General features: G+C 35.4%; 3 protein-coding genes across 6 annotated transcripts; 1 reads left to right on the top strand and 2 right to left on the bottom strand.

The window, feature by feature from the left end:
* The first annotated feature begins 149 nt into the window (after positions 1-149).
* LOC105166916 (ATP-dependent zinc metalloprotease FTSH 11, chloroplastic/mitochondrial) lies at positions 150-7,342 on the top strand. Its single transcript, XM_011086437.3, has 20 exons — positions 150-156; positions 204-466; positions 577-761; positions 835-1,095; positions 1,323-1,476; positions 1,802-1,894; positions 2,011-2,099; positions 2,328-2,451; positions 2,656-2,775; positions 2,868-2,918; positions 3,072-3,133; positions 3,570-3,627; positions 4,212-4,337; positions 4,417-4,497; positions 4,954-5,083; positions 5,327-5,475; positions 5,780-6,061; positions 6,366-6,455; positions 6,532-6,585; positions 6,867-7,342. The coding sequence occupies exons 1-20, from the start codon at positions 150-152 to the stop codon at positions 7,029-7,031; spliced, it is 2,544 nt and encodes an 847-aa protein (XP_011084739.2). The 3' UTR covers positions 7,032-7,342.
* A 657-nt stretch (positions 7,343-7,999) lies between these two features.
* Positions 8,000-11,107, bottom strand: RCAR3 (regulatory components of ABA receptor 3). The gene is made up of 3 exons (XM_011086191.3): positions 10,758-11,107; positions 9,695-9,910; positions 8,000-8,599 (listed from the first exon to the last, which is right to left on the bottom strand). Exons 1-3 carry the CDS (start codon positions 10,878-10,880, stop codon positions 8,381-8,383), a joined length of 558 nt encoding a protein of 185 aa, XP_011084493.1. The 5' UTR covers positions 10,881-11,107; the 3' UTR covers positions 8,000-8,380.
* A 7,479-nt stretch (positions 11,108-18,586) lies between these two features.
* On the bottom strand, positions 18,587-23,502 carry LOC105166733 (uncharacterized). 4 transcript variants are annotated; one of them, XM_088882877.1, is made up of 3 exons: positions 23,358-23,502; positions 18,989-21,689; positions 18,587-18,902 (listed from the first exon to the last, which is right to left on the bottom strand). In XM_088882877.1, exon 2 carries the CDS (start codon positions 21,532-21,534, stop codon positions 19,009-19,011), a length of 2,526 nt encoding a protein of 841 aa, XP_088739003.1. In that variant the 5' UTR covers positions 21,535-21,689; positions 23,358-23,502; the 3' UTR covers positions 18,587-18,902; positions 18,989-19,008. The 4 variants fall into 4 exon arrangements, with proteins under 4 accessions (XP_088739003.1, XP_088739005.1, XP_011084494.2 ...); XM_088882879.1 differs by having other exon boundaries at positions 18,989-21,628; XM_011086192.3 differs by having other exon boundaries at positions 23,364-23,502.
* Between the last annotated feature and the right edge of the window lie 410 nt (positions 23,503-23,912).

The following is a 23,912-nucleotide window of genomic DNA, read 5'->3' as shown; positions in this document are numbered from 1 at the left end:
AATATATAATTCAAAAAGACATATTAATCAATTTATCATAAAAATTAAATAAAAATCTATCTGACCTAGTTGTAATTTACCCAAAATTTAAAGATATTAGTACCATATATAAAATAATAGTCATCATCTCTATCAATACATTGACCTGCATGGAAGGTCTCTGCCTCATATAACACTCAAAGCCATGACAATGTAAAACATAGATATAATCAACAGGTCCATACCAATCGAAGAATCCTTAACAAATTCAATCACAATCCTAATAGTCAAGAGTTTCCCCCAAATTATAAAAGCAGTATCACACCGAAATTTCAATTCCACGGATAAGGTTTCAGTTCACCCTTCTCTTTCTCTTTCTTCTGTTCTCTGTAAAGGTCCAATCTTTGTGGTGAAGAGGAGAAAGAAGGAAGACGCCACTGGGTGTTGTGTTTGGTTGATTTCCTGTGGGGTTCAGTTTTCTCGCTGTGTAAACCCTAAATTCGAAACCCCTTTCTCGTTAAACCCTGAAAATCTCGCAAAAAATTGATTCTTGAAGTTTACTATGAGTATAGCACTTCAGGCTTCTCTGTTTTGCAGGCCAGCGATCCCTCAATTAAACCCTCCTTCTCTCTATCTAAAGCCACGCCTTTCCAGTGTTTTCCCCCAGTTGTGTTTCTCCAGAAGAATAAACGGAAGGTTAAGCGGTTCGGCTTTGATCAAGCCCAGACTTCGACGCCATCGTTTTTCCTGCACGTTGGATTCAGAAAAAGTAAATTCAGCTAGTGAGTCAATTAATGGTAATTCTTTTAGTGAGAACTCTGAAATAATTGAGCTCAATATCGGGTCTGTGTTCAGCGAAACCTCCGTCAGCGGAGAGGCCGAGAGCGTGGTGAAGAATGGGGATGCGAAAGAAAGGTTGCCGATAATGGTGTTTTTGATAGGAGTCTTTGCGAGGTTGAAAACTGGGTTGGAGAATATACTGTATTCGGATTGGTTCAGTTGGTGGCCGTTTTGGAGGCAGGAGAAGCGGTTGGAGCGGTTGATTGCGGATGCTGATGCTAATCCCAAAGATGCTGCTAAGCAGAGTGCGCTTTTGGCTGAGCTTAATAAGCATAGGTATAAAGTTTACTGATTGCTGTTGATGGATTTTTCATATTTTTGTATTGGTTGCATGGTTACTGTTAAGAGTTTTTAAGTTAACCTATATGCTGAATCTGAATTATAGAGTCTTATAAGAAACTTATTTTGCACCTAAACGTGGCTCGTGATGCGTGTCCTATACATTTAAAAATAGTCCGAATATGGAGATGGTTACATTGAATTTCTTGTTTGGCTTTGTTCAGCCCTGAGTCTGTGATTCAGCGTTTCGAACAAGGGGTGCATGCTGTAGATAGTACAGGAGTAGTGGAATATCTTCGAGCTCTAGTTGCTACTAATGCAATTGCTGAATATTTGCCGGATGAGCAATCTGGAAGGCCTTCTAGTCTTCCTTCCTTGGTAGGTGGCTTATTAATTTTTCTTAATGGAACTAGCCTTTAGTCTCTGATTTCACCACTTTTCTTAACTGGTTGAAATGTCTGGGTGCTGGTCATTCCTAAGGATGCATTTTTTACCTTCGGATCTATAACATTTGTTAAACAACAAATGTGATTCTAGGTTAGCAAGGTCCGACTTTTGGTTTAAAATGTTGCTAAAGAATAGCATCCTTTTTGGTTAAATTTTTGCTTGTGTCACACCAATTGTCCTTATTGAACATTCTTTATTTGTTGTTTTCCATTTCCTTACATCTTAGCATCTTGGCTAACTTTTAAATATTATGTAGTTGCAAGAGTTAAAACAACGTGCATCAGGGAACATGGATGAGCCTCTTTTGAGCCCAGGTGTGTCTGAGAAACAGCCATTGCATGTTGTGATGGTAAGAGAGAAGAAACTTTCCAGAAAGGAAAGGATTAAGGGCAAGAATATTGAAACTTTTATTCCTTTGCTGCTATTTCCAAAAACTCTCAACTCTTAGCATCTGCTGCATTGTAGGTGGACCCAAAAGTGTCGAACAGATCGTCACGCTTTGCTCAAGAAGTCATATCAACTATCTTGTTCACTGTTGCTGTTGGTCTGATGTGGTATGACCTCTCGTTTCATAGTTGCTAAATCCATTATTATTTTACCTCCTTGAGTTTATTTATGATGGTATTGCTTGTGCGTGATTTACTCTGGTTAAAAGAGAAGGTAGATGTTATCTAATGTGAATATTAGTTGTTTCTCTCATCTCTATTCATGCTTGCATAAGCTATATCTGTGTCTATGGTCATTTTATTATCTCCTCTATTTTTAAATGTTTGTGGTTTCAGGGTAATAGGTACAGCTGCACTTCAGAAGTATATTGGTGGCTTAGGTGGGATAGGAACTCCTGGAGTTGGTTCAAGTTCTTCTTATGCCCCAAAAGACTTGAACAAAGAAATTGTGCCAGAGAAGGTAATCTTTTTGTTCACTTATCTTTTGGTTTCAGATGTTCAAGGTTTTTTAGCACATTAATATAATACGAACTTGTTCCTCTTACGTCGTATTGTGCTTTTAGCACTTTGGTACGGCTGCTTTTTGTTTATCATACGCATCTTCTGGAATAACTCATACTAAGCGTCACAAACACATAATAACTTTTGATTTATGCTATGGCAGAATGTTAAGACGTTTAAAGATGTCAAAGGTTGTGATGATGCTAAACAAGAGCTTGAGGAGGTTGTTGAGTATCTAAAAAATCCTTCAAAGTTCACTCGATTAGGGGGGAAATTACCTAAGGTTTGTTTGGAGTAAATTTGTAATTGCACTTAATCACCTTGTTGTGGAGCAATGTCCTCCATACAGTGGCCTTTTCATGCATTAAATTTCAGGGAATTCTTCTGACTGGATCGCCTGGAACAGGGAAAACTTTGCTGGCCAAGGTATGCTGGTTTGTTGCAACAGAATAGCTATTTATATGTCCTATAAACTGCCCCCTTTGCCACCTCTAACAAATCTGAAGTGAGTGGCTGACAGCCTGCTGCCCAACATGGGCTTTAACTATGTCTGACTACTCTGTTTCTTGAATTTTGAAGGCCATAGCGGGAGAGGCTGGGGTTCCTTTCTTTTACCGAGCTGGCTCTGAATTTGAAGAAATGTAAGTTTTTTTAGGGAAAGCATTTAGATTTATTACCTTTGTGGGGAACATAGAGCTAGCAATCATATATTATTTTTCCATACAGTACGAAAAGTAGAAGAAACTCATAAGAGTTGATTTTGTTGGTCTACTTCGTCTCAATCTAGAAAACTTGAGTCATTCTTCTGGTTGGTAGTTTACTTAATTATCTGTTTGTACTCTTGATTTTTTAATTTTTTATTCTTTTTTATTTTTGGGATAAACAGTACATGTAAACTGAATATTTTTTTTTTAATTCTTTGCATCTATTAAATTTGTGTTTCTCTGAGCATTTAAGATAGGGTTTTGTAACTATATTAGTTTTCTATATATTCAAGACTTACAATTGATAATGATCAGATTAGAGGGTATGGATTTCCTCTGGGCAGAAAATTTACCACTTTTCTTCCCATGCTAGGTTTGTTGGGGTTGGTGCTCGGCGTGTGAGATCCTTGTTTCAAGCGGCTAAAAAAAAGGTAAATTAATGCATCACTAAATAGATGTAGCCAATTTTTGTGAATCTGGTGTTTCTTCCTGTTAAATACTCTTAATTGATTATCATTTATGAATGAGCTCTTTTTTCTTTTTAAATTTAAAGTAGAAATGGGACTAATGTCTATTGCTAGATTCTGCTTGAGTCCAAATGGCAGTAATATGGTTTTCCAAGGATTTAGACCAGAAATAGGAGACACTGCTGGAAAGTGGCCTTTGAAGAATTTTTCTTAGTGGAGCATGTTATGGATTAGATCAAATATTGTCATGCAGTGGCCAATTAAAAGTGGATAAGTTCAATAGACAAAGTTATTGCATCCGTTATTTTGAAATTCCATGGTAGTCTTTAAGATAGAATTTGGAAACAGTGTCTATTTGTTTTTATATATTTTATGTGCAGACTGAACATCGCTAGTGTTGTATAAGCATGCTATTCACCATATATCCAAATGTTTGTTTCCCTTCTACTTTGACGTGGAAGAATGTTTGACAAGCTGAAATCAAACTGATATCGATCTATTTAGTCATATCTTCCATTATCTCTTCTGACGTTGAATGTATATGATAGGCTCCATGCATCATTTTTATTGATGAAATTGATGCTATTGGGTCAACACGGAGCCAGTGGGAAGGTCATACGAAGAAAACGCTGCATCAGTTACTCGTGGAAATGGATGGGTTCGAACAGAATGAGGTAAAGTCACATAAAGTAGAGGCACCCTGTCAGCTATCCTTTGCACTTCCTGATGCAATCAAAATGTAAACTTTTGCAGGGTATTATTGTAATGGCTGCAACCAACTTGCCTGATATACTTGATCCAGCTTTGATAAGACCTGGTAGATTTGACAGGCATGTAAGTCTATATATCTTCTTTAAACATGTGTAGTGCCGATGCTGGACTCCATTTTGTCATTTATCCATTACACCGAAATTTTGAAATCTCAAGTTCTTAGGTGTGGTTTCTGAGGTTTCGGAACGATTATTGACTTCTTGCTTTGGATTTGGATTTCTACTCTTTCCAACAGCTAACACTATCTGAACTATGGCTGACTGCCACACTGTTTTTATGGTGCCAAAAGAGGGTGCATTTTGTAATAATATGCTGCTGTCTTGCTGCTACAGAAATTGCATTTTGCAGAATTTATCTCCTGAATGCATGATTAATAGATTGCTTCAAATTTTTTCTCCTTTTCAACTCCTTGTTTTTCATTGTGTAGTTTGTACTTCTATTTGAAGTGCTATAGGTCTATACAACTGGCAACATTTGCCTGTTTCATACAAACCTAACACCTAAAATACCTGTTTCTAGATCGTTGTTCCTGATCCAGATGTCCGGGGCCGTCGGGAGATCTTGGAGCTTTATTTACAAGATAAACCTTTGGCAAATGATGTTGATATAAACTCAATTGCTCGTGGCACTCCAGGATTCAATGGGGCAGGTATGTTACCACATTATATTTGGTCTTTGATCCATAAGGACCATAACATAACTCTAAGCTTGCGCGTAGTTCTCTGAACATCATTTTCTTGGTTGTCCATATTGTCAAAGATATAAGGTAGAAAGAAACACAGGCCTTTTAATTTTGCAGTTAGCAGGATTGACGCCCTGCTATGCTTACCGAATTATTTAAGTGGCCTGAGACATAACAGGACCTGGTTCACTAATTCTTCTCCTGGTACAGATCTTGCAAATTTAGTGAATATTGCTGCTGTTAAGGCTGCTGTAGAAGGAGCTGACAAGTTGACTGCCACACAGCTAGAGTTTGCCAAAGACAGGATAATGATGGGAACAGAAAGAAAGACGATGTTTGTATCAGAAGAATCCAAGAAGGTAGGGTCTGGTCTGTGTGTGTCTGTGTTTATTTGCATTGTAATTTTTTGGTGGATATGTCTATTATTAGCCTATTTTTCTGGTGCAGTTCTACAATCATAGTGTAGCTTACTTAAGTCACAACCATGCTAGCAAATTATGTAGCCAGGGGGTGATATGCCAGTTTTGGGCTGACAAGAGTTCTTTACTAATATCAGCTCCTTTTTAACCCTTGTTTAATTGCTGTTTCTGTCCACTGAGACCTCTTTTTCCTCTTATGGCATGAAAACAAACAATATGCACATAATGACTTCTTGTTTTTCAGCTCACAGCATATCATGAGAGTGGCCATGCTATTGTGGCCTTGAACACCGAAGGTGCACATCCAATTCACAAGGCAACAATCATGCCCCATGGATCTGCTTTGGGCATGGTTACTCAGCTTCCTTCTAGCGACGAGACGTCAATCAGCAAGAAGGAACTATTGGCACACCTTGATGTTTGTATGGGAGGAAGAGTAGCTGAAGAGCTTATCTTTGGCGAGGACCACATTACTACTGGAGCAAGTAGCGATCTTGACACAGCTACTAAGCTTGCTCAATATATGGTACTTCCCATAATAATGCATATTTGAATCAAGATGGGAAATCTCATTCTGATTTTTGTTCCCTCTCTCTCTCAGTGTTAAGCCTCTACCTGTTCACTTTTTTGATTGAGATATATTCTGGGGCTTTGAGTTGCATTTTAGTTCCTTCTTAATAGCTTGAGCAAAAATACTTTTTAATAAAATATTTGAGCGCCCAAACTTTATGAATCTTGTTGGGTTGTTTTACTTACATGATATTGACATAACATCCGAAGACTGTCCGAAAGGTTTGATAATCTTCTGCTATTTTTGCTTTTGTTGCTAGGTAACAACATGTGGGATGAGTGATGCAATTGGCCCTGTTCATTTTAAAGAAAGACCTGGTTCAGAAATGCAATCCCGTATAGATGCTGAAGTACGCTTATCCCATTTTATGCTATTCGCAGATAAAAAATATTGCTTATCAATATACTGTTACATCCGTTATGCAGGTGGTCAAACTGTTGCGGGACGCTTATAATCGTGTTAAAGCCCTGCTGAAAAAGGTATGATAATGGGATTCAGATCATCTTACTCTTTTGGTAATTGTACTTTGCATCAATGATTCGTATGCAAGAAAACCTTTTCAATGCTTCTCTATGGCATGTAAGAGTAGGTGAAGTATTAATTTCCAGATTCATGCAACAAGTTAGTTACCTCAATTATTGAAATATAGTTATTTATGATGTCTAGTCGTTTTTTGACTTGTAACAATGTCCTTGTAATATTAGTCCTTGTAGCTACTCATAGGATTATTTCTCCTAATCTCCTGAAACGCTCATTGCAGCATGAGAAGGCATTACATGCTCTGGCAAACGCACTCTTGGAGTACGAGACCCTCACTGCAGAAGAAATCAAGCGCCTACTTCTTCCTTGTACTGAGGGGCAGTTATTTGAAGCCGACGATCAGCAACAGGTGGAAGAGGAGCTTGTACTGGCTTACCCAGGATGAGGGAGATTTGTACAGGATATAATTACCTTGTCATCATTCACCATTACACAATATAGCGATATACGTTTCACATTTTGCTGTAACATAATTAGCGAAGCAAAATCCTGAGTTAGTCGAATGAACTAAATTATTATACACTAGTGGTTGGAAGGTGAGACACCAGTTCAAGTTGTACCCAAGTTTGGGCAAAATTTTGGATGTTGAGGATATTAGAATTCCCATTATGTTAATTGAACATAAGCTGATTAGCTGAAATTTATGTAATTCTTTCTGATTTTATCTAACAATTATAAAATGTGTTTGCCAGCTTAGATGGGAACACTACATCCCACGTCTAATAATTTACCCTGTTTGATGTCTTATGTATTCTACTACTATTGCCCTGTTGACTTTCCATGATTATGCCAAGATGAGGCTATACGACAATGAGACACGAGGTTTTCGACACTGTTCTTGCTGGGTTGGTACCAACAGTCCAGTTGTAAAAGTTTGGTCCGATACAGATTCTGTTGGTAGTCTGGATCACTCTGGCAGATATCAACCAGCCGCTATTTTTTACAAAGCGACAGGATAAATTACCAGCACACCCTGCACAGCGTACATCGTATGGTTTTCATTTATTACAAGCATCCCTGTCCACACGAAAAAAAATGGTTGAAGGCTTTTAAGCCCGAAGAGCCTTTACATCTATAAAAACTAACCAAAAATTCTCACCACCGGCAGAGCAGCTGTCGACGTTCCACAAAGCTTAACAATGATTAACAAGGTGAGGTAAATGTAAACGAGAGTTAAATACCAGGATATGTATGCAGTTTCTAACAATGGGGTAGTATTCATAAATAAACCGAATGAAATATAAAAAATGGAAAGGGCAAATCACTCTCCATAAACTATGCCGATAGCAACCTGGGCAGCATCTCAACAGCTCTTCATGGATAGAATGAAAACGAAAAACTGCGGACAATAGATTGAAGCTTGAGCTGTGCAACCAAATCTGCATTTAGCAACTATCAGCTCCACATACAATAGATTCATAACCAATTCAGAACCCTGAAATTTGGGCACCGGTTCTAGCCCTCACTTTCACTTCCCGTTTGTTTACAGTACAGAGTCACAAACTTTTATACAATCTGTGGTTCTTGAGCTCTAAAACACAGGATGTCCGAGATGACTTCGATACTAATGTACAACCAACAAACATGGAGACAAAAGATAGAGTCCAGAAAGGTATTTGCAATACAGAAGAATAGCTAGTCACACCTCCAAAGCTTGAGAGGTCCAAAAGCCTTCAAGTAAAGCTTCATCCTTGGTGAGCATAGTCCTCCATGAGAAGTACCTAAGTTCCACTCCTAGACACAATCAATAGGCTCAGTCCTGTCCTGCACAGCTAGCCTCTCGGAAACATCAGCAAGCGACTTTAGGTTGCACTTGATCAGTGCTTCAACAAAGTAGCACGTCTCATCCTTTGTGTTTCCTTCAGGCACATCCACCACGAAGGATTCAATTACCATGGTCCCAGGCCTCCCTTCAATGACCTCCGGATGGACAGATACAATGGAAGAGTAGTTCTGCAAGAAATTTTTGGAGTCGGAGGATTTGTGCTCTGTTAGATGGATGCACATTGTTTCACACCAACACAACAAACTATAGTTTGTCCAGTCATTATGACATGACACCTAGAAAAACCTCCTATGGAACAGATTGCATGCTGCAGTGCATTTAAAGGCCATAAGATGTAGTCACAAATATGACTTTATGATAGTTTTGAGACACTGTAAAACATCTCCAATCTAGAACATGAGTTACTAGAAATAATAAACTTTCACATTTTCTCTAGTTTTACTTATAGGCTTCCTACACTACCTTGCCAGACTTGGTTTGTATTTAATTCCATTTACAGTATTGTTGGAGATACTCTCTTGTCTCTAATAACTTAAACTTTTCGATGATGTGGTTATTTTACATGACAACCAATCCAGGCTAGAGGAGGTCTAAAAGTTCAAGATCCACTACCATCCATTTGTGAAAAAGAGTTCTTTGTACTAGGCTTCATAAAAGAAAATTTTCAACACCTGCCAGAGTCTCTCCTAACAGCTTAAGTTTTAGATAAGATGGTAATTCAACACTAGAAATACAATACCAGCAAGATAAAAGCATTCAACAAAATGATGAGCATAATAATATCAAATTATTTCAAACACATGAGTTCTAGAAAATCTCACCATGACACACAGCATAGGAAAAACCAATACAGATTAAAACTTTCAGTCTTCTGGAAATATGGAAGTTTCCTAGAACAATCGGTTTTCCCAAGGGATTGCATACAAGAGTTTTAAAGCTAATATGACAAGAATAAATGGTTAACATACATAAGATCAAATTACCACTTACCACCCTCAGAAATTTCAAAACCACACATGTATACATATTCATTAAAGATCATACACTCAGGAAAATTTTACATCACATTGAAGACTCCAAGAAACTGGCTAACCACCTAATTTTATTTGCACTAGCTAAAACTTAAAGATATGCACAATACAAAAAGAAACTTGAATATACAAGTTATCTATCATTTCTTTCCCAATCAAAGTGCACGACAAAACAAAACAAATTAGGAGGCCCTCAGAACTAATTGAAAAGAAGAAACAGCAACTACATACTCTGAGTCGGTGGTCTCCACCAATAATCCTGACACTGAGTACATGTTCATTATCATCTAGAAGCTCCAGTCTCTCAGTGCTGGTAGTAGCAGGAAGACCTGACTTGACGTCAACTTCCCTCAAACTACCAATTTCAAGATTTCCCTGCACAACACAACGACTGACAAAAGGCTTGTACTTCTGTGGTTGATCAAATCTTCTTACCAGAGACCAAACCTAGCAGGCAGAACAATGCATCATTCCTCACTGTATCTATTAAGCTACAGACAATAGCAAAAATAGACAACAACGACATAAAAGGCTCATATATATACACAGAATCGAAGCATTTAAGATTATGGTAAAAAGAACTTTAAGGGATGAGGCCGGCTAACAGTTGATGAATATCAATACTAGTTGTCCACTGTCATGCATTTTGCTTTGAATGGGGTTGAACATCTTAGCTTTCTGTACCTTTTCTTTTGACAAACAATGGGAAAAGCTATTCCACAAAAACCATCCTCTAAAATCATATCATTCAACAACTTCAGACCTTGCTCCTACTCAATATTATATTAGATTGCACATGGGAAAACAAGGAAAAATATTGAAATGCATAACTCGTAAATGAGACAACTAAAATCTAGCATTTCCTTAATAAATTTTCTATTCCCAAGGCAGATAGAAATTAGGAAAAAGAATACAAATAATGACTAAACCATATGAATGAACTGCGTTCAAATCGATGCTGAAACTTAAGAAAAAAAATCTTCAAAAAATAAGAAAAAAGAGATGGCCGTTTTCAAGCTTAAACATTGCCCGTAGAATGAATGAGAGCTTTCTGTCACAAAGAAGAAGCCTCGAAGGACCAAAAAATGAAAAAAGAAAAATGGAGTCTAATCAACCCTATAACTTCACGAATTTCATAAAATACAGTAAATTCAATTAACATCCATCCACCAATCGATCAAAACTCATCCAAAAACACACTCAAATACGGCGGACGTCCTAGTAAAACTTGCACGCACAACCCCAAAAAAAAGAAAAAAATAAGGCAGCAAGTAAATGGAACTAAAATTATTACGAGATGCACAGGCGCTTTAACATGCTTGATGAGAAAAGAAGTGCATTGATTATCCTTAATCTCGTGCTTGTGATGCTTATTTATATACTCTTTCTCCACTCCGCTCAGTCCTCTGGCATTCATCTTCTTCTTCAATCAGCGGAAAACTCCACCTCCGATCACCGGAACAACGCAGCTGAGTTACCGCCCAGGAATTCGACTAGCGAGTTGACTCAAATGGATCCGTACAGACGCAGCACCGCCATATTTGAGCGTTGGAAGGAGAGAGAGAGAGAGAGCGAACTAAGGTGCGTGCCGCCTCATCGCCTCCAATGCATCCCCCGACAACTGAAATAATACAAATAAAAAAATCAAGTCTTCTCTTTACCGTCACCATTTTGCCTACTATTTACATATAGACCCTTCTATTCTACAATATTTACTATACATCCCCCGACCTTTTTCTGGGGAGTAAAAAGCAATAAAATTTTAGGTGAGGGCTAAAATTAATCTCAAATTCTTGTTTTGAATTTCTAAGCTTAGGTCTATAGAATTTCACTTTTTTATTTCTTCTAATTTAAGACTTTTAATTTAGTGAATAAGGGTTTTTATTATCATTTATACAGAAAATTTTGGTACAAATAGCAATAATTGATATTTTATTTTGTAATTATATTGAAATACGATCAAATTATTTCTATACAATCATTAGGAGATGGGACCACCAATGTGCTACAATTTTACTAATTTTTCCCCATTGTACCCTCGTTTAGTGCTTCATATATATATATATATATATATATATACACTAATTTGATGAATACAATGTTATATTATAAATAGATTGATGAAATTATATAAATGTTATTTATAATTATAAATAAAGATAAATATCAAATAATTCAAACAATTTTGAGGTGGGCTCATGCTAAAATTGGAGATCATGCCTCGAATCCAACAGAGTTCATAAAATAAAAATTCAAATATATCTTTAAATTTACGTAGTTAAATTTGAACCCTTCTAAAAGGGACAGATTATTTATTTATCCTGTCCATTATGAAATATGATGAATTGGTCAGAATGACAATAAATTTTAAATTAGAAACATATGCTGTTAAAAAATGATGAGGATAGTACTTAGTATAATTTAAAAAAATTTATCGCCTAATACAAAAATATGGAATTTTAACAGATAAGAGAGTGATGTTCTTTTGAACTATGTATTACACAGTGAGATATGTTACTTAAAAAGTTATTCAATTAAATAAAAAGAAAATGTTATACATGTATAATAAAAAAATAAAAAAAGAAAAGAATAGTGTCATAGATCACTATTAAAGAAAACGCACGAGAAAATAAGCGAATTAATTTATTTAACTCATAATTTTCAATGACATATATATAAATGCAATAATTCAACTTTCTCTATTTCTGAAATTTGCATTGGAGGGTTTCTGAGTTTGAGTAATAGTCCTCAGGAAATAGCATATTATCATTTTGGCCCCCAGTTCTTGTCGTTTGGTGACAACTAACGCCCTCAGAACAATGCACTATTTACGGATGCGTCCACATTCTTGTTTGTTTGCGGCTGACTCGTACGGTAAAATATCTTATAAACTGTAAAAAGCAACCGTTTTTGTCCTTTTCCTGGCCGCCTGGCTTTTTCTATCGTGCATGCGCGTCTATAGTAGCCCTGTGCTCCTGCTCCTCATTTTTTTTTTACTCTCAAATAATAATTAAAAAGTAAAAAAGAAAAGAGATCCATTACACTGTATAGATTCACAGTAAATTAAAAGAAATTAATTATTGACTATAATTTTAATAGATATTAATTAAAAATTATGATAAATAATTTTTATTAATAATAATGTAATATAAAACTAAAATTTTCTACCAAGAAGAAGCTATTTGTCATGGCTAAGAATTATGGTAAATGTTTTAGCCACCCTTAGCAGATACCAGGTCAATAACTGTCATATGGTCATGGTCAATAGTTATTTGTTACGGTTATTTTATTTTTAATCATAATTAATATGTTTCATTCTTTATAGCTGTACGATAAAAAATAATTTAAAATTATAAATTATAAACAAAAATAAATAAATACCCTCATATAAATGGAATTTAAATTTAAAAAATTCAGACGTTACATTAACTTTTTTTTTTCTAGAGAAAGTCGAGAGCCTTTCAATAAATTAAAAAAGAAAAGAATCAAATCATCGAAATTTCTATTAATATCATGGGAAATTTCATTTAAATCCACGTAATGAGAATATTTTAAAATCCCAATTGATTTTTTCAATTACTTATAACAAATAAGATACAGAAATCGATTCATTTTTTCTCCGATTGTAACTTTACAAATTTATATACAATTTTTAGGACGTTATGCAACATTCAACGTAATTTATAATCATCAGGTCTTTGATATTGAAATACCAAATACACTGAGAAATATTTAAAATAATTTACTATTTCTCGTAAGTTGTAATATCTTGAATAAAAGCGAATATAAATTTTAATATCTTTAATATAAAACAAAATAAAGAGTAAATTTTCTAACATCATTATCACTAATCTCTATAGTCAAATTTTAATTAGTATGTAAATAATAATGAAATTGGTCAAAGAAAATATGGATGGAAATCTAGTCATGATGCATTAAGACTGAGTTCACCAAGTAATGTGCGTGTGATTCATGAGTATGATTATTTTGAAGAATATGATTATTAATAATATAAAATTCTCCGACATAAATTAAAGACAAATTAAAGTGTAATGTCACCTCAAAACATATGTTAACCAATTACAAATGTTTGCGTGCTACAAACTAATTCAATGTCCTAATTAACTTGGGACACACATCATTAATTTGTCTTATGTATCTAAATTATCCAATCTCAACACTTGTTTTCCACAAACTACCTACATGTTGCCTTACTTTTTCACATTTATTTTTAATTTAAATTCTGATTATCCTAACAACTTACATTACTTTTATATCAACGATAGGATTCCAACCTCGTCAATCTGCAAGGTGGGCCACCAGAGAATAATATTGTATAAAATGGTGAGCTAGTAAGAATAATCAGAGCAGTAAAATTTATACCTGGAGCATGGAAGGTGTGAATTTATGGGTGTGGTCGAATTGTAAGATGGTCGTTGATACATTTATAATTGTGTGACCATACTCGTTTTCAAGCCAGTTTGGAATTGAATCGATACGATCCAAATACTTTAAACATGAAATCAGTACCGATTAGGACATTAATCAATATAATTGGGGATCTTTATGTCATTTTGAGGTATCTAAGTATGGTCCCTACATCAAATACTTGTTCTAAAAATAAAAATAAATTACAACTGACTCCTCTAAGGTTTTGTATATTGTTGAAAAATTTACAAATAGCCCCCTATTATGGGTGTCACGTGGGGATACTTATTAGATATCCGTTAATTTTGTAAAGATATTTATAATTTTTCAAATAATGAAAAGTATGATATGAATGTGTTGTAATTTACCCTAAAAGCATTTGAATTCAAAAGAAATGAAAATGGGTTTTCATTCATCATCTAATTATTTAGAACTGATTTTACATATGCTATTATTTTAATTTTTGTAAGAAAAAATTTCTCCAAATAATTAGTCAGAATGGTAGACGAGGGGTAAAAATGTCCACAAAAAAGGAAAGAGAAAAATTCCAAGTCTCCAATAAAAATGGTGGTGTAACTATCACATTAAATTCAACGATTTGGACCAATTTTAGCCATTGATTAATAATGGTAAAATTAGGAAAATTAGAGATTATTCCAGAATATTCCAGGATGGACTCAACAATCAACACTAACACCCATCAAATTATCAGCATTTTGAGATCTGATACCCATCTAATACCAACAAAATATTTTTAGCAGAATTTCAAAAATTTGGTAAGAAAAAGAAAATTAAATCAGTACGACATAGGCCTCGTTTTATCGTAAATATGTATTTAATATTAATTATTTAACAAATATAATATATATTATTATGGTGTGTTTGGTTTAAACTCAAAAAAATTTGATTGGATGATGATGTCTGTGAGACAACACTAATCACAAACTGTCATTTCAACTAATTTGAGCATAATGGACGATGAATTTTTGTCTTTTTCAGTTATTTTATGGTCTCTGCCACAATGAAGATTAGGTAAGATTTTTTGACATTAAATTACTGAATATTATGGTATTGATTATTGGAGGTAATGGCTCTGTGATTTTTCATTTGTTATTATTAATTCAACAAGCTCAATTATTGGTGCTTTTCTTTTCTTTTTTTTCTTTTTCTTTTTCTTTTTGTGCGTGTCGTCATTTCCACTGTTGATTTTTAAAAGGGATAATTACACTCCCTTCTTTTGAGGTTTTGTATAATTACGTATAGATTTTTATGATTTAAAAAATTATATTTAGTACCCTTAAAGTTTGCTTCCGTTTAACAACTTTAGTCAAAATTCACTGAATTTATTGATATTAAAAAAAAATAACCCTAGATTGACTTATTACTGATGTATTGCAAGTCAAAGAATTCTTTTCTAACTAAACTACCCTTATAATGATGAAAATAACCTACTTATATGTATTAACATATGAAGATGTATAAGGGCAATTTGATCATAAAAAAATTTATTTTACCTGCAATAAATCAGTAATAAGTTTATGAGGAATAAATATAGATTTTTAAACAGTTTTTTTTATTAATATTATCAAATTCGGTGAATTTTGACTAACAGATGGACTTATTTATTAGATAGAAGCAAACCTCAATGATACTAAATATAACTTTTCAAATTAATAATTACACCAAACTAGAAAAAAGGAGAGTGTAATTATCCCTTTTAAATATTTGATATATTCTCTTATTAAAGGATGTTTGGCTAAACTTATTTGAAATATGATATGGTTCCTACATTTCATAAAATATTTTAAGAACTTTAAGATATCGAAACTTATTTTAAAAATAAAGTTTTTTAAGTGTTTGGTATAATAAGCTTTTCATTCTTTATGTGAAGTACTGTATATTTTGCATAGAAACGTACGATTATGTTCTGAAAATATGCCTTTGCTAGGAGCGGAGAATCTTGTTTGTCTAAGACGTTGGTGGCACAATCAGCATATATTGTACCTTAAAAAAGAGATGTGGGGAGCATATGTAGATGGTCTCGTTCTTATAGAACATGTCAAGTGGTCGATGTATCTCTTATGTGAATACAAATTCAGTCAAAATAAATAATATTTTATGTAAGGACCTGAAATTCTGGTCACATCAATACCTAATATTAGTTATTTCTGACATATTCGGATCATTCTTTTTTTTGTTTTTCAAACAAAATTATTCTTCTAATAGAACAAAATTACAAAATCATTTCGCGTCCGTGGGGACTTGATTGAGGCCGACTGCATCTATTATAAAACGCTATGTTGATACGACGTTGTTGTTGTAGTATATTAAGGACCGATTTTAGCGGATCAGACAAGGAAATCGCGATTAAGATCATCGGAAACGATTGGCGACAGAAACACGACTATCTCATAGCATAGGATATGGTGATTTCTTTGGATGAGTATTGTGATTTACCTTTTTGGCCCATATTCCTATGAAGTACTCACCAGTCAGCAGCCAAGAAATGCATTCTGCATCTGCCCGTACATTAGGTCCATTGGGCTCTTCAGATGACCCAATTCTCATGGGGGCCCAATACCCATTTCTGTAGGCCCTTCTCAGAGATCTGGCCTATTTTTATAAACATTCAGAAACAAAAAATTAACTGAAAAATCGTATAACTATAATTATAATAATAATCATTACCCATGAAATTATATATTTCATACACCCAAAAAATTAAAAGAAATCAGTTTAATATCTATTTTGTACTATATATTAAGGAATAACACCTTTATTATTTTCTTTGTTTTTGTCTGTTTTTTAATATTATTAAATTATATTTTCCTTTTATTCATTTGACTTCTCACCCCCCCCCCCCCACATTTTTTATAGTTCTTTAATAATAATAATAATTTAATAGCATGCGTGTCAGAAAGAGAGAGAGAGAGGAGCCATTTCCCAATGTTGATTTCCTAAGAAAAAGGAGAGGAGGACAAGGAATTTATGTGAAATATTCAGTATTAGGACAGTAGCACTTGGATATACATATATTATACTATGATTTTAAAGTACAACTCTCACTTCTTAATGTACCAATCTACTCTTTCTTTCTATTGGAATATCTTAGCCCCAAACATTGGCTTCTCCCTTAAACCACACAAATCAAATCTTTCTTAATTTATCTTGGGTTTTTTCTTTTTGTTTTAATGTATGAAATTTATATTCAAATTTAATTAATTTGGATTCGTCCCAAATTTGAAAATAAAAAAAAAAAAATCCTTGAATAGGAGTATTTCGTATGAATCAACCCAAGATCTTCACGATTATGGAATGAAGCTATTTCTGCTCCAACGCTGGTGTATTCGACGACTCCCTGTTCAGTGCACAGTTACATGTATGTATTCTCATAGAATATCACTCTGAAATTAAAACAATAATAATGATTCATTTGTGTCTATTAGTGTTATGTTGGTTATAAATATTTAACAGGGTAAATTGTAACGGCTTCTCCTGAAGCTTACCATGATAAAAAATACTCTCGTTGTTTGAAAATTATAAATGCTTTCTTGAAATCAATGACCATATCTACGATGAGCTGTTGTGGTGGGGTATTTGTTAGATGACCGTTAATTGTAGAAAATATTTATAATTTTTCAAACAACGAAAGAGTATTTATAATTATAACAAATTTTGAGAAAACTTAATGTAATTTACCGTGTAATATTGACAAGAACGGAAGTGTAAGTGGAGCCATGTACATGTAATGCAAGGAAAATGGAAATCAATGTGATAATTAATGTCATTAATTAAAATAGATAGTCCGGTAAAAAAAAAATTTAAACCTATGGTAATTTGAATAACAAGCTTATGATAATAAACTTAAATAATAATAATAAAACTTAAAATAAATTTACTAAAAATTTAGAAATAGAATAATATAGATAAAAAGTTCAAAATTTTTAAAAATATAGAGAACCTACTTAAATATTCAACTTAGAAAAAAAATAAAAATTATATATATGCATTATTAAAAAGAAATATGCCGTACAAGCCTGGCCCAAAATTAGGTGGTCTTAGGCTACTGGACTAGGTCAATACAAGGGACAACAATGAATCTAGGCCAAATCAACTTATTTTTTTATCGAATCAATCTAATCTTGGACCAAGCTAGTTCAATTCGATTTACAGTACATTTTAAATAAATACATATATATAAGTACTATGTTATCAATATTGTACGCTTAATGTATACATATAAAACAAAATAGAGAATACGACAAAAGGAAAAAAAAAAAAACAATAGAAAATGGAATCCGACGTCGAACCTCTTAGAGACCCAAAGCTTTCAACATCAAAGAAGCTTCTTGAACATTTGGGCCGCCAATCTATGGGGGCCCATGGTGTCATACCAAAAAGGGCCCACCTGTGTCGAGTAACTAAAATAACGGAAAAAAACGTACCGCATTACTTCATCCCCAGTCATGCTACCGGCGCGTTGGGCTACTCCCGCTCCCTAAATGAGTTGGTCGTGCTGCCTACGCTGGTTTCGGGAGCGTGGAGTAAATAGAACCTTGATTAGCGGAGAACGACAACTGGCTTTGCGCAGCACACAACCGTACACTTGAACGATGTCGTTGCGGTATGTACACAGGTATTTTGAGATGATAAGAAAGAAAAAAAGATATTGAAAAAGTAAATTAAGAAAGAGGAGAGAGAATGTATCCAAAACTGAATTTCACTGACAAAATGTTTTATATAAAGGCTGCTAAAAACCCACATATCTATATCAACACAAAAATGTATAAGGAGGGCTTCCTAAATTGACATCTGCTTTAACTTATAAAAGGCATGTAGTCTTTTTAACAAAATGAAATTCCCACACCAGAATCAGACAACCATCTACACCCCCTCCAAATCCTTTCCACCCGCAGCAAAACAACATCTACTTTCTCATCTTCTGACCTATACCATTTACAGTTAAAACTGCAGCTAAACATGATCCCCTTTAAGCATTCTGCCTCGTCTCCTGAGAACATACAAAAAGAAATAGGTTAAAATAACACCAAACTGCTCATCCAGTATAAACTTAAATCTATTGATAATGTTGGCTACCTTGGTGAGTCCGTCTTCTCCTAATTGCCCTCATGACTGTCAATATTGACAGCCTGAGGCTCAATGGTTTCATCTGCTATCTTGTCTAAATTAGTAACTGCAACTGTCTGCGTTCCGTCTGCATCAGCATCAACTGCAATCTCATTCTTTTCTGTTATCATCTGAAGAAGTTCCAATGGGGTAGCTGCTGGATCCAGTTCCACGCATCCGTCTGGGGCATTTGGAGCTTCTTGGCTGGTAAGCAAGTGGTGTGGGACAAGATGTGAAAATCGAAACATCTCCTCCTTCGGTATCTTCTTGATCGCACCAGAGTCCAAATTTGGACGAAATACTGTCTTGAAACCAACTACCTTCTCAAGAGGAGCAAATGATACACCCTGTTCCTCACTATAGTCAGCAAGTACCATTACCATGTCGTACTTGTGTACAACATCATCAGGCGTATGTTCATTCCAATCAGACGACCAATTCCTGTAAAGTGCCCAAACGTCATCCTTTTGCGGAAGTATTAGAACACTCCCACGTGGGCCTTTTGACCAATTAACTCTTTGAGAGAATGCATTAACAGCTTCGCAGGTCTCGTATCTGCCCACCCTAAATTCACCACTTGTTTTATAGAAACCTGAGCCTACCCAGTCAGCGGTGCTGAATTCACTGTTGTTTTTTGAGTTAAGCCAGCTGATTCGTAGCTTAAATGGATCTTTTGAGACCACCTTACTTATCAAAGCATAGAATCGCGGCATACCATCATCATCATCGTAAGCAGCCCAAATTTCATTATCTGCAAAAGAATCTTCAGTTCTATCCTGGTCAAAATCATGAAAATCAGGATCTGGAACACTCATTGTCACAGCTGTAACAAACTCCTCACTCTTGTTGTCAGCAGAATGGCTAGCCCGTTGTTTTTCTGCTTGCTCTGCATTTGGGTCATCGGCAGAACGGCCAGCCTGTCTCTTTCCTGCTTGCTCTGCTATCTTTGTAGCAGACAACTCACTGCTACCGTCTGCACGATGTCCTTGAACTGTGCTGTTGTTTCTATATCTCTCTTTGTTGCTTTCTTTAGCCTTTGGTTTTTCTTTAGCTGCAGCCTTAGCTGTGGTCTCCATCATCGGCGTACTTAGCATCTTTAGAATCTCCTTTTGAGCCTTTTCCATAAGGAATTTTCGGGCTTCAATGAGTGTCATCTCCCTAGTACTGTTTGGCTGAGGGTAAGTGCCAGAAACACCATACGTCCTCGATCCAGATGCACTTGCAGTTCCAAAGCCACTTCCAGGAAAACCATACATCCTCGATCCAGATGCACTTGACGTCGCGTAACTGCTATTTCCTTGGGCCATATTAGAATTCATTCCGAACAGCCTGCTACCATCTTCCAGTTTTCTCTTTTTGAAAATTTCATCCCACCCAGCAGAGGCATACGATTCAGTATGTGTTCGCTTCAATTTATCCTGTACCTGCTGAACAAGATTGGCTGCTTTTGCCGCAACGGGAGGATCTGTGCTAACGGTATTAGCTGTCCCATAAAGTGGACTCTGCTGATAGTTTGCATGCCTATGAGAACTTGGACCTGCTTGGCCTGCTTCTGATTTTTGCGCAGCTGCAGGCTTTCTTCCTGGAGCATAAATATTTGGCCTAGGCAAGTAATCATTAGGTAAAAGATCATTTAAACCATGCTGTCGCTTCCAAGGAACCGGCTTGGTTGATCTTCTAAAGTTAACTGGTGGAGCTGTCTGTGTAGCCATAAATGGCTGGTGACAATTGGGACAAAGGAGAGTATGGTTGAGATACACCTTGAGATACTCATACTGCATCTTGCATCTATGACAGAGAGTCCAAAAAGTATCCGGTCTTTGATAGGATGGAGGATGAGGAGGAGCGGGAGTAGGAGTAGAAGAGGGACCATAGGTATGAGTAGAAGTACGAGTTGGCATACGGGGCGCCTTCCCGCTTCTGTTCTTGGACCTGGGAGCCGGCGGTGACCTGCTTGCAAAAGTGAAGAATGGGTTTTCATTAGGTGGTGGTGCTGATGGACCACCAGTATAAGTTGGAACATTCTGACCACCAGTATAAGTTGGAACATTCTGACCACCAGTATAAGTTGGAACGTTCTGACCACCAGTATAAGTTGGAACATTCTGTTGGGATCCTTTACAGCCCCTCCTTTGGTTATACGCCAACCTCTTCTCCTTATCTGATAGCAGACTCCAGCCCTCCGAAATGAGTTTAAATGCACCATCTGCACCAATAGATTTATTTTTATCTGGGTGCAGCATCAGAGCCAACTTCCTGTATTGCTTCTTCAATGTTTCATCATCAGCTGACGGGTTCACGCCGAGCACCCTATACCAATCTACTTCCCCACTTATCTTGCTCTCCGCAGAAATGTACACATCAAGTGTTGTCAACATTTGGGAAATACCATCCAGCCCTGGGTATAGAGTTTGTGCTTTTAAAGCAAACTTCTTTGCACCAACATAATCTTTTTGCTCTAACTTGCTCTCAGCAATTGACTTTGCCCTGTTGGCTTCATCTCTATTGCACTCCATGTCCAAATTTTATAAGATACTCTTCAGTACTCTCAGTACGGCAGGAGAACAGCGGAAGCACCAAATGACAGCTGAATACGAACACAAAGGTATCCTGCCAAACACCAAGGATATCTCCAGATCAGAGATCCACTTAAATCTTAATTGTCAAATACCTGAATCATGGCAAAAGATAAGGAGGGTTATCACATAAGAACTGAAAATTCAGCAATAGCAAATAACAATCTATGGAAAAAAAGTTACGTGCTCATATCAATCAAATCATTTTCTGACAAAGTTCATCACTTGAAGACAACTTCTAAAAATATTGGAATCCTGAGTAAAATAACCTCAGGCTAAAGACCATGAGAAATTAGCAAAAACAAGAGCTCTCAATTTAAAATCTGAAAGGCAGTAAAACCTTGAAATTTCAATCAAACACAAACTTTCAGTTAAATTAATGAGATCAGGACCAAACCAACCAATAAAAGGAAGAACGGTCAGAACTCAAATTGCAATAAGTGGGTATGTGGTGAGGATACATTTTGTGAAATTCAAACCCACCTCTACGACACTGAACACCCTAATGTAACCACATGCACATCCATACACCATGATTTACAAGAATTTCAGTCCATGTACAATGAAGCAGCTCTTAAAGATGATGATATTAAACACAATCCGACACAGCAGTTGAGCTGGTTGAGACTGAAAACCAAAATGTTCAAAGAAACCACTCAATCTAGAAAAAGCGGCTTAATTCGGTTTTAGCCAAAAACCTTCTGGTTTGCTAATACATCACAAAATAGTCACTCATTTTCAATGTGAATGTCCCACTAAATTGGTAATAAGTTCTGGATAAGAGTTCACAAAAATAAGACTTTTTTATATTTTGACATAACTAGTCTGAATCACTATTTCAAGCATGAGGGTAATATAGAAAAGAAACCTTTTTTCTCCAAGGGCATCGGAAAAGGAAGCAGCGCCATTTAATTTTGAATAAATCAAGTATTTTTCATTTAATTTTTACATTTTCAACATTTAACGTAATTTCCATATATTAATTATACCCGACATACTTATTCCAGCTCGTTTCAAACACGTGTTGATTACCGTTGAGACAAACCGTTGAAAGAACCTGATCCTAACACGTGTTCACATGTTCAACTCAAATGACCAAAAAAAAAAGCAACTGTTCCACCACGTGTTTCCAACGGTCGACCAAATCGGTTAATAAGATGACCTGTTTCAAACACGTGGCGATAACGGTCGACCCCAACAATTCAAAAAAATTCCCGCGAATCGAGTTTACCAGTAAATTGAACATTCTGAGTTAAAAACATTGCATGAACATGAAAACAGGAACTACAAAGGTTCTTACTGCATTTTCTTTTCTCTAATCACATCAAAATTCAGTTTTAGTTTCTTTAAGATCAACAACAACGTAAAAACAAAATGCAACAAAAATGAAAGAGAAATGCCAAAGACTACTTAAGCGCAGCAACTCTGGAAAAGCACATCAACACAAGATCATCAGATTCTTCGGCAAAAACCCTAATCACAGCATAAAAATCACGACATAAACTTCATTCAACAGAAGTAACAGAATAACAACAATCAATTCAAGCAACCACAAGGACTGAAAACTAGCAAAAAACACTTAAACCACTACAAATTAGAAACAAAACCCAAATTCAAAGAACATGGATCGCTAACATTGGATCTGTATGATTAAACACACAACAAAAGCCAATTTCACCTCATAAACTAAAATTCAGCACAAGAGATTACAAATTCCACGTAAAAATTCAAGAATAAAAAAGAAAGAGACAGAGAAGAATCACCCATACAATTCAGCAACTTGAATCAGCAGAAGTTGGAATTTGTGGGTTTTATCTCTCTGTGTTTCCCACCAAATTGAAATGAGGGAGTTTGTGAAAACCCCCCAAAGAGAAATGAGAAATCTGAAAATGCCCAAAAAGTATGTAATTGGGAAAATAGGGTGGTGACTATTCAAGGGGGTCTCAATGATTTATAGACAAAAAAAAATTAGGTTAACCCTAACTATAATTGGATTTAACCATGGTTAACACATACATTTTAGCCTACTAGAGTTGCTTTTCGACTCGTATAGATAGGACCTCTGTTTTTTCCGATTTTTAAAACTCAATTTAATTAATTTTTCAAGATACAGAACATTTACTGTATTTGTCTCGATTAAATAAATCCATGACCTATCTATTTTTATTGTCTAATACTAGAGCAAGGGTCATTTCTGTAATTTCACTTTTGCAAGAACCAGTATTTATAAACAATAGATACACCCCTCGATTTCAGGGCAAATTCAAATAAAAATAAAAGAATTTATATATAAAAAGAATCATATATATATATATATA

The sequence above is a fragment of the Sesamum indicum genome, linkage group LG7 (genome assembly GCF_026168435.1).
Source record: "Sesamum indicum cultivar Baizhima isolate 11 linkage group LG7, ASM2616843v1, whole genome shotgun sequence".
Classification (NCBI taxonomy): domain Eukaryota; kingdom Viridiplantae; phylum Streptophyta; class Magnoliopsida; order Lamiales; family Pedaliaceae; genus Sesamum; species Sesamum indicum.
The sequence above is the reverse complement of the archived record's forward strand: the minus strand, read 5'-3'. Positions and strand labels throughout refer to the sequence as shown.